General features: G+C 41.5%; 1 protein-coding gene across 1 annotated transcript in view; it reads right to left on the bottom strand.

Annotated features, from left to right (window-relative positions):
* Positions 1–14703, bottom strand: part of DMD (dystrophin) — a 3443536-nt gene that overhangs the window by 2640462 nt on the left and 788371 nt on the right. The window contains 2 exon segments of the mRNA XM_040424996.1: positions 1552–1724; positions 11115–11207. Of these exon segments, the coding sequence (XP_040280930.1) occupies positions 1552–1724; positions 11115–11207 (266 nt within the window).

The following is a 14703-nucleotide window of genomic DNA, read 5'->3' as shown; positions in this document are numbered from 1 at the left end:
AAAGCTTCTGAAGCGTGATCATCGAACAATCAAGCGTTTCATTCAAAATAGTCAACAGGGTCGCAAGAAGCGTGTGGAAAAACCAAGGCGCAAAATAACTGCCCATGAACTGAGAAAAGTCAAGCGTGCAGCTGCCAAGATGCCACTTGCCACCAGTTTGGCCATATTTCAGAGCTGCAACATCACTGGAGTGCCCAAAAGCACAAGGTGTGCAATACTCAGAGACATGGCCAAGGTAAGAAAGGCTGAAAGACGACCACCACTGAACAAGACACACAAGCTGAAACGTCAAGACTGGGCCAAGAAATATCTCAAGACTGATTTTTCTAAGGTTTTATGGACTGATGAAATGAGAGTGAGTCTTGATGGGCCAGATGGATGGGCCCGTGGCTGGATTGGTAAAGGGCAGAGAGCTCCAGTCCGACTCATACGCCAGCAAGGTGGAGGTGGAGTACTGGTTTGGGCTAGTATCATCAAAGATGAGCCTGTGGGGCCTTTTCGGGTTGAGGATGGAGTCAAGCTCAACTCCCAGTCCTACTGCCAGTTTCTGGAAGACACCTTCTTCAAGCAGTGGTACAGGAAGAAGTCTGCATCCTTCAAGAAAAACATGATTTTCATGCAGGACAATGCTCCATCACACGCGTCCAAGTACTCCACAGCGTGGCTGGCAAGAAAGGGTATAAAAGAAGAAAATCTAATGACATGGCCTCCTTGTTCACCTGATCTGAACCCCATTGAGAACCTGTGGTCCATCATCAAATGTGAGATTTACAAGGAGGGAAAACAGTACACCTCTCTGAACAGTGTCTGGGAGGCTGTGGTTGCTGCTGCACGCAATGTTGATGGTGAACAGATCAAAACACTGACAGAATCCATGGATGGCAGGCTTTTGAGTGTCCTTGCAAAGAAAGGTGGCTATATTGGTCACTGATTTGTTTTTGTTTTGTTTTTGAATGTCAGAAATGTATATTTGTGAATGTTGAGATGTTATATTGGTTTCACTGGTAAAAATAAATAATTGAAATGGGTATATATTTGTTTTTTGTTAAGTTGCCTAATAATAATGCACAGTAATAGTCACCTGCACACACAGATATCCCCCTAAAATAGCTAAAACTAAAAACAAACTAAAAACTACTTCCAAAAATATTCAGCTTTGATATTAATGAGTTTTTTGGGTTCATTGAGAACATGGTTGTTGTTCAATAATAAAATTAATCCTCAAAAATACAACTTGCCTAATAATTCTGCACTCCCTGTATAGACCAAAAAAAGCTGTGAATCTAAACGGTCCCCTCTGCTTTCTAAATGCAGGTTCCATGCACACAGCTAAGGTTATGCTAGGGTCTGATACTGAGGATAAAAAAAGTAAATTTAACCATATGTTTGTTTCACATTCACATGTATTTATACGATATTTGTATGATTTAATACATCAGTTAGACATAAAGTTTGAACTACTTAAAATCCCTGCTATCCAAAGCAATTAACAAAAGCAATACTAAGACAAAGGTGAGTGATACATTTAAGAACATGGAATATATTTCGTACCTGTGACTGTGGATGAGTGCATTAAAAGCCAATCCATCGGACCAACTGCTGGTGAAATTGATAACGTTGACCTGCGGGTAATTGCGAGTTGATTGGCGGACCCAGCTTAGTAAGATCTTTTCAGTATTTGTCTGCTGCAAGTCAGCCATAATCCCTTTCATTACATCCTTCACCTGAATAAGATATACAACCATCAATGTTTGAAACTGTACAGCCAGATAAACTGTTTATCTTAAAGCACAGCCCTAGCAAATATATAAGTGGCATGTTCCTGCACTAAATTGTTTTCTGCATCACCCAGATTATCAGAATTCAAGGGAAAGTAATGAAAAATAAAATGGTTTGACATATATTAAAACAGTAATCTTGCAGACATGCATTAATCTGTTGTCAGCAGATGAAACTTACAGGAGTGCCCTACAACTATATCCAGTGTCAGACTGGGGTTTGCTTTGCCCCAGTCTGAGGAAATTACTCTTGAGGACCAACCCCTATATCATCAATACATTTCAATAGGCTTTAAATTAAAGAAATGTAACCAAGTGATTGTCAAAGGCAGCTAAATGTTGTATTTTATTTTGCTTTTTAAAAAAAATCTTACTGCCGCTAATTATATCTTTTGGGCCCATCACGGTATCAGATCCTGTGCCCACCAAAGGATACTCTAGTACTCTGGTGGGCCAGTCCAACCCTGACTGAATCCTACAGAGAAAATTATAAATTCTGAAACTGTGGCCAATTGTACACTGATTCCAGGGGACAAACATTTTATTCTAGAAAACATCTTATTCTTAGGAACATAAAACCATTATAAACTAGTAATATAGATTCCTCCCGACATGCCTCCAAACATATTGTAATATTAAATAATGGTATCTATGATTTATTTTATATAGGGAAGGCTATCTTCTTTAGTTTCATATACTAATTAGGCGAAGTTCACACTTCAGTTATTTGGTCGTGTTTGTGGCAAAATAATGTATTAATGTAATAGCTACTGAGTTATTCAATTTTTCAATTTCTCTGTCCTGCTCTTTGAGACGGAAGCACATGCACAGTTCCATCCATAAACTGCCACCAGCTGCAGCAGACACACCCCTTGATGAAGGACAACCCCATAATCTACTAGCTTAGGATAAATTAATGGTGAGATCTTTGGATCCATGAGAGGTACAAGGACGGTTTTAGGTTTGTTAGGAAGAGGTTGCTATTTACTAGATTATGTATGATTTTCATTGTTTATATTATTCATGGGATAACCCCTTTAAATATAGAGACATCTCCCTGAACCTAAAGGCCATCATCTGACCATGGTGAAAGTACCTGGGGCCCATTTCCATTTTTTTTTGTAGGAAAAATTCACACCAAAAAGAACACATCCATGTCATGTGCAGTAGAAGCCAGATAAGAAACATATACCAAAAAGTTGCTAAACTTATTTTTTCCTTTTACTTCTCCACTGAAATTTTGTTAATAGTTTGAATTTCACTTCAAGTTGATTGCTATACACAAACATTAAAATATGTTCATTATGTCTATGATTTGTAGTCAGCCTAATTTTCTCACACTTTTCTTACAGCATACACTAACTGGGAGTAAAACAAGATGTAATTGTCTATCTAAGAAAATATAAAATTGATGCAGGAGGCGGCGGGATGACGTGAGTGTACGTCGCGTCTCGATCTCCCCCACTGCTGGCCTTCCCCTTCCAGGCCGATGTCGAACAGCTGATGCTGATGCCGAAACAGCCGAGATGGAACAGCTGATGCCCTGAGTTGTGAGCCGCGACGCGCCACTATACTCCACCTGGTCTTGTCGCTGGATCGTCTCTGCTGATTGTGGGGAGTTGTCTGGCTGCTGCCGTTGCTGGATACCGCTCCGGCACTGCTCCTGTCCCTCGACTGGGCTCCATCGCTGCCCCGCTTCTGGTTCCTCCATTTGCCGTCCTCGCTCGCTGCCACTCTGCCTGCTCTGTCTGCGTGCTGTCGGTCGGCTCTGTCTCCCCGGCTCCGATCGATTGGTCTTGCCTGGCTGCTGGCTCCATCTGCTGCCTCCTGCTCTTCTTGCCACTGGACCGCCTGATTCCACCTTGCCGCTCCTGCTCCTGCCTGCTACCGGACTGCCGCCCTGTTGGATATCTCAACTGTTGGATACCTCGGCTGTCTCCCCTTTACTTCGCCACTGCACCGCCACAGTCACGGCGTGCTTCGGGATTAGGCCTCCGGACACGTGAGAATAGCAATTCCATTCAGTTATTCTATACCTGCCGTACTGTTGATTTTTCTGCTATATTGTTGCAAGAGGGATAGCAGTGTATATTGCTGTGAAGAGGGCATAGTTTTGTTTATGTTGAAATCTTGTGCCGTCTGGGGAAAAGGGGATAAGGAGGAGACAGGGTGAGAAAGGAAAAGTGGGAAAAGAGGGCACAAAGGGAAAAAAAAAAAAAAAAAAAAGGGGGGAAAAAAAAGGGAAAGAAGAGACAGAAAAAAGGGTTAATAGGTGAAAGAAAATATATATAAAAATAAAATAAAAATGAAAACCTGGTAGGGGGAGAAGGGAAAGGAAGACTAAAGCAGAAACTTAAGCAGAAGGTTAGGGGGGGGGGGGAATTGGGGAGAATGCCCCCAAAGCGACGCTCAGTTGATTCCTCTTCAATTAAGTCTGGGACTAAGACCCCAGAGAACAAAATCGACAAGTTTCTGAAATCGCCCTTTTCAAATGAAAAGAACCTAGCCAAAACTAAACCCCCTGCCAAACTGAAAAAATTCGCTAAAACTTCCCAAAATGATGAACTTTCTGAGGATGGACTGGAGGGGGCAGACCAGGAGGCAGGCGAGGACTGTCTCTCTGCACAAATGCGAACTGAATACGACCCATCTGTCTTGGACAAAATCCTATGCGCTGTGGAAAATAATGGCACTTTAGTGCAAGAAATGTCAACCCAATTGGGGTCAGTGCAGAGCGATATTTCATTAATAAGAGAAGACCTAGTAAAGATCCGGGACCGAGTTCTTAGTGTGGAAAAAACTGTCGACTTTTTGCAAACGGACATGGATACGTTAAAGTCTAAAACTCTGCTTCTAGCCTCAGAAAATCAAGCACTTCAAAACAAACTAGAGGACTTAGAAAATAGGTCAAGGCGCAACAATGTCCGCATAATTGGTTTCCCAGAAGGAGTGGAAGGCCGACAGCTGGAGGAACAACTTAAAGATGTGATTATGCATAGTTTCGGCAGCGATAATTTCTCTTCTATGTTTCAAATAGAAAGAGCCCACCGAATTCCAGGAGGGAAATTGATTCCGGGGAGACCGCCGCGTGCAGTGTTAATCAAATTACTACTATCCGCGGACAGAGATATGATCCTGAAAAGAGCAAGAGAATGTACACCTATTGAATACCAGGGCACTAATCTGCTCTTCTTTCCTGACTTTGCGCGGCAGACCCAGGAAAAAAGGAAAAGCTTTATAGAGATAAAGAAACGCTTGGCGGCTAAGGAGATTAAATATTCCCTACAGTATCCTGTGAAATTAAGAGTAATTCACAATGGGACTTCTCTTTTTTTTGAGACACCACAACAGGCATCAGACTGGATGGATCAAATAGGCATTTGAAATTGTGTATTACTATGATCGGAGGGATGGAAGGGGGGGGGCCAGGCTGGGGGAGAACGGCCGGTGGTTAGAGGTTCGCTGAGTAGTTCGGGCGGATCAATGGATAGGGGGGGGAGGGGTACCCACCTTGCAGGAATGTTTTTTTTTCCTTTTTTTTTTTTTTTTTTTTTTTTTTTCTTTTTTTCGGTGAGCGATGTCCACTAGAATAGTAGCTTGGAATGTCAGAGGACTTGGGGAAAGAGTTAAAAGGCAAGCGATCATGGATGCATTAAAAAGATATCTTCCAGCAATTATTTGTATAGTAGAAACCCATTTAACTAAAGAAACCTTGTTCCGTCTGACAACGGGATGGCAGTCCCAATCGTATCACTCCACCTTTACTGGCTCCTCTAGGGGTATTTCGGTTCTTATTCATAACTCCATAGATTTCACCCTTATAAAATCCTACATAGATGCTCAGGGTAGATTTATCTTCTTGCATGGTAAGCTGCATGGCGACAGCTATATTCTTGCCTTTTTTTATATACCTCCGCCATTCTCAATGTACCCACTGCTTCAACTAATGTTATTTTTTGAAAAAAGACCAGAATGCCGCTTAATCCTGATGGGGGATTTTAATGCGGTCCTTGACCCTAATAAAGATAGATTTTCAATAGATGCAGGAAGGGGGAGGAATTTCTGTAATTCCCCGCTGTCTCAATTTTGTTTAGAGGTTGGAGTGGTGGATATATGGGAATATCTTGGCGGTGGAAAGAGAGTATATTCTTGTGTCAGCAGGGGGGGTAGAGCAATGTCTAGGATCGATTTAGCACTCACCAATGAGAGCAACTTGAGTAATATCTGCAAGATGCGATACGGAATAAGAACAGTTTCGGACCACTCACCCGTACTGATTGAGGTTTCCAGCGGGGAGAATAAGGATATTAGGGGGCTAGGATTTAAGTTGAATCCATACTGGCTCACTATTATGGACAACCTGCAGTCGATTAAACTATTGATGTCCTCCTTTTGGGAGGTCAATCTTCCCTCCGCCAGTATCAATACAGTATGGGATGCCTCGAAAGCATATTTGAGGGGGGTTTTTATAAGTGAGATTGTCGCAGCAAAGAGAATATTTAGGAAGAAAGAGGAGGAATTGGTTCAGATTGCTGTACTTACAACTGAGAGATATACTAGCCATCCAACTGAACACAACAGGGAAGAGATGCAGAAGGCTAGCTGCTCTCTGGAGAAATATGTAACAGAGAAAGCAAACCACAGGGTATTTTTTAAGGGGCTTAATTACTTCATCGAGTCTGGACGCCCGGGGAAACTTTTAGCTAGAATTATTTCACAACAAGATAAGAAAAAACTATCCATTACTTCGATCCGTAATGCAGAGGGCAAAACCATAACAGATTTAGAGGGAATTGAGAATACTTTTTTACAATACTTTGCCCAGACATATAGATCCTCCCCTGGTCTGTCAGCTGAACTGGCGATGCGTTTCCTGGAGAAAATTTCATTTTCTACTTTAAATGAAGTTCAGAGGGAATATCTCGAGGAGGAGATGTCTCTTATGGAGCTGCAGGAGGCCCTTGGGTCTGTCTCGGGGAACTCCTCGCCAGGAGTGGATGGCCTTCCATATGAGGTCTATCGCAAGTATAGTGATGTCATCCTCCCTCAGTTGCTAGAGGTTTTCTCCCAGGCAACACAGGGAGGGAGACTACCACACTCTATGATGGAGGCTCTTATTGTTTTAATTCTAAAAAAGGACAAAGACCCGGCAGAATTGAGCTCCTACAGACCAATATCATTATTAAATACCGATGTTAAGTTACTATCAAAAGTTCTGGCTAGGAGGCTTTCGCGGGTTATGCCCACGATTATTCACCCAGATCAAAATGGCTTTATGCCAAATAGGGGTACTCATCATAATCTGCATAGGCTATTTATGAATATTCAGTCCCCAGGGCGTGGTGCCCGCTCCATCCTGTCGTTGGACGCTACTAAAGCCTTCGACAGGGTGGAGTGGATTTTTCTCTGGGAGGTAATGAAAAGAATGGGCTTTGGCCCAAGATTTATGGCGATGGTCCAGCTACTTTACAATTCCCCAGTTGCCAGGATCAGGATCAATGATTCGACGACAGAGAGTTTCACTTTGGGAAGAGGTACCCGTCAAGGCTGTCCCCTTTCCCCCTTTTTATTTAATATTTATATTGAACCTTTAGCGGCTTTGATAAGACAGGACTCGGAGGTGGTTGGTTTTGGCATAATGGGGCAGCATGACCGCGTATCTCTTTACGCAGATGATATCCTGGTTTTCATCCATCAAACAGATACGACTCTTCCTCGTATAATGGACTTGGTTGGCCACTTCTCCGAGTTATCTGGACTTGAGATCAACTGGGATAAGACCGTCCTTCTTCCTATAGATGAGTTGCGAGGCGAACTTAATAATCAGGTAATGATCTCTGATTCAATAAAGTACCTGGGGATAACAGTTTCTGCTAAACCTCAAGAATATTTACAACTTAACCTAATTCCTTTGTTAGTAAAGTTAAGAGCAAAAATTAAGATATGGCAAAAAATTCTTCTAGCAAGAGCGGATAGAATTTCAATAATAAAAATGGTAGTGCTTCCCCAGGTTCTTTATGTCTTGCGCAACTCGCCTATATGGATTACAGATAAACACTTTAGATTGATAGAGCGGGTGCTCAATGATTTATTATGGGGGAGGAAGCGCGTGAGATTGAAGGCACTCTATTTTTCTATGCCCTACAATCGGGGAGGTCTTAACCTCCCCTATTTTAGGGGCTACTTTGTGGCCTCCCAACTCTGCCTTTTTAATGATTGGGAAAATAGCCCCTTCTGCAGTAAAGTGGTGAAAGATGCAGGTTTTTCCGATTTTTTTACCGTACTGGAATCTGATTATTTGTCAAATTCTATAAGAGGGTTTACACTGTTCTGCAGAATGGCTATAAAGACTTGGTCGGCCATAAGGAGCTGGTGTGGAGTTAAGGCATCGCTTATTTGCACCCCATTATGGCATAACCAAAAACTTCTTAATTTAAAAGACTTAAGTTGCCGCCAGTACTGGAGGACCAAAAATGTGCAATACTTACATCAAGTAGTTAGTGGAGGACAAATTTTGCCCCTTATGGAACTAAGGGCAAATTTAGGCGAGGTGGCTTGGTATGCATATTTCCAACTGAGGTCAGCACTTTCTAATACTTTGAATAGTCACCTTTTTATTATAGATACTTCTGTATTTTTACAGGACTTAATTTGTAAGAAAATTGTCACGAGAATTAAACTATCTCACTGTTACAGACACTTAATGGATAATTTTTTTTTGGATGTTTTCTCTCCGGGACAGAGAGCCTGGTCTTCTCTTCTTTCAGAGGCAGGCCCTCCTAACTGGGAGAATATAGGGGAAAGTTTAAAATTGGTTTCACATAATTTTAACCACACTGTTGTACAATTTAATATTTTGCACAAAATTTATGTAACACCCATATGGTTATATAGAAGAGGACTCAGGGCTTCCTCTGACTGCCCCCGTTGTGGCGAGCCCGAGGCAGATCATCTACATCTGTTCTGGGACTGCCCAATGGTGAGTAGTTATTGGAGCATGGTCCAAAAGAACCTGGCGAGTAAACTTAGAATTGTGGTTCCCTTGTCTCCCAGGATATGGGTCCTGGGAGATTTATCTGAGGTTAATTATCAACCCATAAAAAGCCATTTGTTGACTAAGGTGATGTTCTTAGCTAGGCTCCTGATTTCTAGATCCTGGTTTTGTTCTTCCGCCCCAGACTGTAATAACTGGCTGGGCTTGGTAGAGAAAGTGAAAAGTTACGAGAAGATCCTGTACAAAAAAAGAGGATCCTACTTAAAGTGGAATAGCTTATGGAAAGATTGGGATACGACTAATTAATTATGATCCCTTTTTCTTTTTTTTTTTTTTTTTTTTTTTTTTTTTTTTTTTTTTTTTCTTTTTTTTCCCTGCAAGGTGGGGGGGGGGGTGGGTTTATGGGGTGAGTTGGGGAAAATTCTAGCTGTCCGGCTTTTCTGTATGTATTATATTGATTAAGAATGTGGAGGTATATTGGAAGCATGGGAGGGTCTCCAGGACTGAAAGAGGGGGGACTTCCCGGTATTAAATAATGGTAAAAAAATTTTTATCCAGGTATAATATCGAGCGGTACATGGGTAGGGGACCGTGGCTCGAGGTCTGGAGGTGCCCGGATATCGGGCGCGGCTCGGGATACGGCTCTTCCCGTCAGACATGGGGCTCGATTGCGGGCAGGGAGGTGACACACGCGGTGGGCGCGCTACTATGTGCTCATTTTAAGAGACAGAGCAGGTATCTGGCTTTGTTTTTTGCTTATATCCTTTTTAATTGCTGAGTGACACTCGGTTCGAGTTCTCTGTCGCATGAAATATCAATGCGAATAAACGCAAAGTATGGTGAACCATGCAACCGATAGCTGACTTAATCATATGGGGATGAGGCAGTAAAATATACGAGTGGGTTTCTACCACTGTGGTAAAAGACTGCTGGACTCCCCTCTCTGGTTTTTGCTTTATCAAATGCCTGCGATTAAAGATCGCTGCAAGCTCGCCTTTAGGCAGCATGTGAGCATAAAGCGATCGGCCACATGAGTGCCAGTCCTTCCGCTCGTACTTGCCCGTGTCTGGGGGAGGGCGTGCGCGAGCGGCGCTCGCTGCCGGGCGGCTGTCTGGATTTCGGGCCCCTATCCCTGTAGCGAATGGAGAACCTGGGCTAAGTGGGTTGCTTTTTCCACTTGCATTATCAAGCCTAGGATGTCGGGTGAGCCCTGTCACCCTCCCCAGTAGGAGACCTCCCTTTGATTTTCAAATACTGACATATTATGGATATCTGCATGAAATTATTGTCAATTATGTTTACAGATCAGAATTGGCGGATCTATGGAATTTATAATATCAAGTATGTAATATGGATTTAAATTTTTGTATTATAACAATAAAATATTTATAAAAAAAAAAAAAAAAAAAAAAAGAAAATATAAAATTGAGTTTTCACCTGATTTGAAAAAATAAAAAGGTATGTTTCAGTATTCAGTTGTAAGCTGCCGTATACAATAAAACGTTTCTGATGTATTAAAAGGAACCTCCTTCAAATACCAATGTTGTAACACTTCTGTCTTCAATACTTTCACCGGCACAGTGCTGAATGATGCTGCCTCCAGTGGTAATGTGACCACATGATTGACACAATGCCAGTAATTAGAGATAAGTGAATTATTTAAAAATTTGATTTGGCTGCTTCTCCGAATTTTACAAAAAAAAATTGCTTTATGATGAATTACTTTACATTTATTTGTATTGGGTGCAATGACAGGATGCGGCGATCGCATTACTCTCCATCATTGTACCCCTTAGAGGCTGTGTTTATACATGATTGCGGCATCTGATATAAATAAGAGTGTAAAATAAAAAACTAACTATTTACCACCGCCATCTTGCTTGAAGATTTGGTGCAAAATCTCGTGTAGCCCGTGATGACGTCATCACACTGGCCGTTTTGGTGGTATCATACGTCACTGCGCATGCATTTCGTGCGAGATATTCAACCAAGATGGCAGCCGCAGCCCGTTTACGAGCAAATGGATCAAGTAAATATGATTTATTTTGTTTTCTTACACTATTTCAGGTAAAATCGATTCACCACCACGAAGCACAAGGAAATCTGGCTTTCCGGTGAATCAAATTTATCCTGAAATTCAGATAGAAGTTCACTACCAGAAATATGAGGGAGTTTCTTGGTCTAAAGAACTATAATATCCATAATAGTCACAATGCTATCTGTAAGAATAACTGGAGTGTTTTTAATCATGTGTGGCATGTGCCTTGATTTCATTGCTGGTTTATGTATTGTTGTTTTACACACTATTGCAGGACATAACATAAGCAATAAGGTAAACTCACCTGCCAATGGAGGATGATACTCCAGATCAATCCAAGGGTAAGCTTGTGATTTCCATCCACTATGTCTGAGCTGCCAATGTTAACCAAATCAACCTGTAAACAGAAACATATAAGAGCAGAATGAACAGCAACCCGTTACAGTGTAACTATTGTTCTTTCATTCTATCTACCTTTTCCATTCAATGGTATAATGGAGATATATCAAGACTGTCAGATCCATCCACCAGTCTTTAACTCCCTGCACTGGTGTGAGATGCAGCTGATTTGTGAAGAGGCATGCAGTACTTTTATTTCTGTCTAAAAAAACTGATCTCAGATGGAAATGCAACAGGATCCGTTTTTTTACAGGATCTTTTTTTTTCTCTCTCTCTCTCTTCTGATGGATCAGAAGAACAGAAAGCTAAACGGTGATGTGAATGCCCCCTTAGGGTACTTTCACACTTGCAGCAGAGTGATCTGGCAAGCAGTTCCGTCGCCGGCAATCTGCATGCAAACGGACATCATTTATAGACGATCCAGATGCGCATCCGTCTTACAAATGCATTGCAAGAACGGATCCATCTGTCCGTTCGTCATACGGACAAACGGATCAGTTAAAAAAAAAAAATCACATTTCTAAAGGTCTGCGCATGCGCAGAGTGGAAGGACGGATCCAGCATTGCAGTATTTTTTATGCCGGATCCGGCTCTAATACATTTCAATGTAAATGAATGCCGGATCCAGCATTCCGGCAAGTGTTCCGGAATTTTGGACGGAGATAAAACTGCAGCATGCTGCGGTATTATCTCCATCCTGAAAAGTCAAAAAGACTGAACTGAAGACATCCTGATGCATCCTGAATGCATTGCTCTCCATTCAGAATGCATTAGGATAAAACTGATCAGTTCTTTTCCGGTAAAGAGCCCCTAGGGCGGAACTCTATGCCGGAAAAGAAAAACGCTAGTGTGAAAGTACCCATAGCTTTACATTCTTCTGATCCATCAAAAAACAGAATCCAATAAAAAAAAAATTAAAAAAGGATACTGTTGCATTAGTTGTTATCCGTTTGGGCCATTTCCTTCTGAGATCCGTTTTTTTAGACAGGAAAAAAGTCTTGCATGCATTACTTTTATTTCTGTCTAAAAAAACGGATCTCAGATGGAAATGGCTCAAACGGATAACAACTGATGCAACAGGATCCATTGTTTTACTGGATCATGTAAAAAAACGGATCCGTTGCAATCCTATGCATAAGGACTTGTTCACATCACTGTTATGGATTCCATTATTGCTTTTCGTTATAACATGGTTATAATGGAAAATAACGGAATCCATAAGATGGACGTCAAAACGGAAACCTTTAAAAGGCATTCCGTTTAGATCCGTCATAATAGAGGTCTATGGGCAATCATAACGGAACTGTCTGGTTTCCGTTATGCAAGACGGAAAACAAAGTCCTGTTGAAGCCTTTTAAAGGCTTCCATTTTTACTTCCGCCATAATAGAAGTCTATGGGCAGCATAATAGATCCGTCCTGGTTTCCGTTATGCAGGACTAGACTCCATAATGGAAACCAGAACAGATCTGTTATGCTGCCCATAGACTTGTATTATGAAGGATCAAAACAGAATGCCTCTTATAGGCTTCCGTTTTGACTTCCATCTTATGGATTCCGTTATTTTCCGTTATAACCATGTTATAATAGAAAACAATTACGGCATCCATAACGGTGATGTGAAGCCACCCTAACTGATGCAACATGATCTGTTTTTTTACAGGATCCTGTTTTCACTCTCTCTCTCTCTTCTTCTGATGGATCAGAAGAACGGAAAGCTAAATGGTGATGGGAACTCTGCCTTAATGTGTGACTTTTTTACGCCACAATTGTGGCATAGAGGGCTTGATAAATGTCCCCCAATGTCTTTTGATAAACATTTACTGCATGAAGAAACAAAAAGGTCATTTCTAAATGGTTGGATCTTTGCTAAAACTTCATTAGAGAGCCCAAAAGCTTGTTATAAGAGACATGGCCTATGATCAGTGATGGCTAGTTCGCCGTGTTCGCCCGCGAACACATGCGAGGTGCCATCTTAAATCACAAGTCTGGCGATGCACAGGTAAGTCCTTACCTGTGCCTGCGCCGCGAGCCGGTCTGAAACAAATGCGGTCACCGGGAGCAGGCAGTTCCGAGAACAGCCCGATGAAGGCCCCCGGCGGCTGTTCTCGGAACTGCCTGCTCCTGGTCACCGCATTTGTTTCAGACCGGCTCGTGGCACAGGTAAGGACTTACCTGTGCATCGCCAGACTTGTGATTTAAGATGGCAGCTCACATGTGTTCGCGGGCGAACACAGCGAACTGGCCATCACTGCCTATGATTACTATCTTACTATTAAATGGAATCTAATTTTGTTCATTTCATATTTATGGGCCCTTTACACAGGCAAACAATTGAAACGATCATCGTTGACCAGATTTACTAGTAACGCATGTTAGCAATGATATTGTGGTATAAATGCACCGCAGAGCAAAACGTTCATTCATTGGATAATTGTACCTTTTGTGCATCATTTCCCAGTGGCAGATTGTGCTGTGTAAACACTATCTGCTGCCAGGAAATAACGAGACGATATGGGGAAGAGCGATGGCATTAGCGATCACTCTGGAGGAGCTTGCTGCATGTAAATGCACCGGTCTTCTCTGCTAGCGGTCAACACATTGTCGTGAAGGATCGCTTTGTTCCTGACAATCTGCTAGATTGTTGTCCCCTGTAAAGGGACCATTAAAGGTGTTTTCCCATGAATTTTTCCCTTTGGGATACAACCGATCATGAGAATTGGGGTGAATACAGCAGTGATCAAACTTCTGCTGCTGCTCTATTTAACATATCTGTTAATCTATGGCCAGATGATCTTTAAATTAATGTTGTAATATCTATAAACACATCTTTACCAGAAGGCACTGTTAGCAATGAGAGGTGACCCCTTCTGATGCTGCATTTCACACCGCCAACTGCACATTTCAATAGAGGAGGCAGTAGTGAAAATAATATTAAAATAGTGGTTAATTCCATAACAAAGTTCCATATGTTTGTTTCTTATAACATACCTACATTATATTCATCACTGTATCTTTTATATGTTGTTGTTCTAAATATTTCAAAACAGTTCAGGAAGCAAATATTTATGTTACAGTCATAAATACATTATTTCTGCTAGAGATGAGCAAATTGATTTTAAATTAATCAGATTCATTTTGTAAATTTCATTTTTAGTGAAATTCACTTATTAAATTTTGGGGATTCTGTAAAGAATTGAATTGAATCCAAATCCGAATATTTGGTAATTTGATTCTAGTGAATTTTGGAGAGAGAAAGAGAGAAGAAAAAAACATGAAAAATAAAAAAGTGAGATACTAGAGAGAAAAATATGAGTCTTAGGAGACCGTAAAGTGTTATACACAAATTTTCAGGCCAATTGGAGAACTTTTGATTTGAGTAGAATGCCATTTACTGTCATTACTCCAAACATACCCTTTAGGGCTTGTTTACATGACCGTGTGAAGCTCATGCCCGTTCTGTGGACCACAAATTGCGGTCCGCTAAGCACGAGCA

Source organism: Bufo bufo, chromosome 3 (assembly GCF_905171765.1).
Source record: "Bufo bufo chromosome 3, aBufBuf1.1, whole genome shotgun sequence".
NCBI lineage: Eukaryota > Metazoa > Chordata > Amphibia > Anura > Bufonidae > Bufo > Bufo bufo.
Note: the sequence above shows the minus strand (reverse complement) of the source record. Positions and strands in the feature narration are given on the sequence as shown.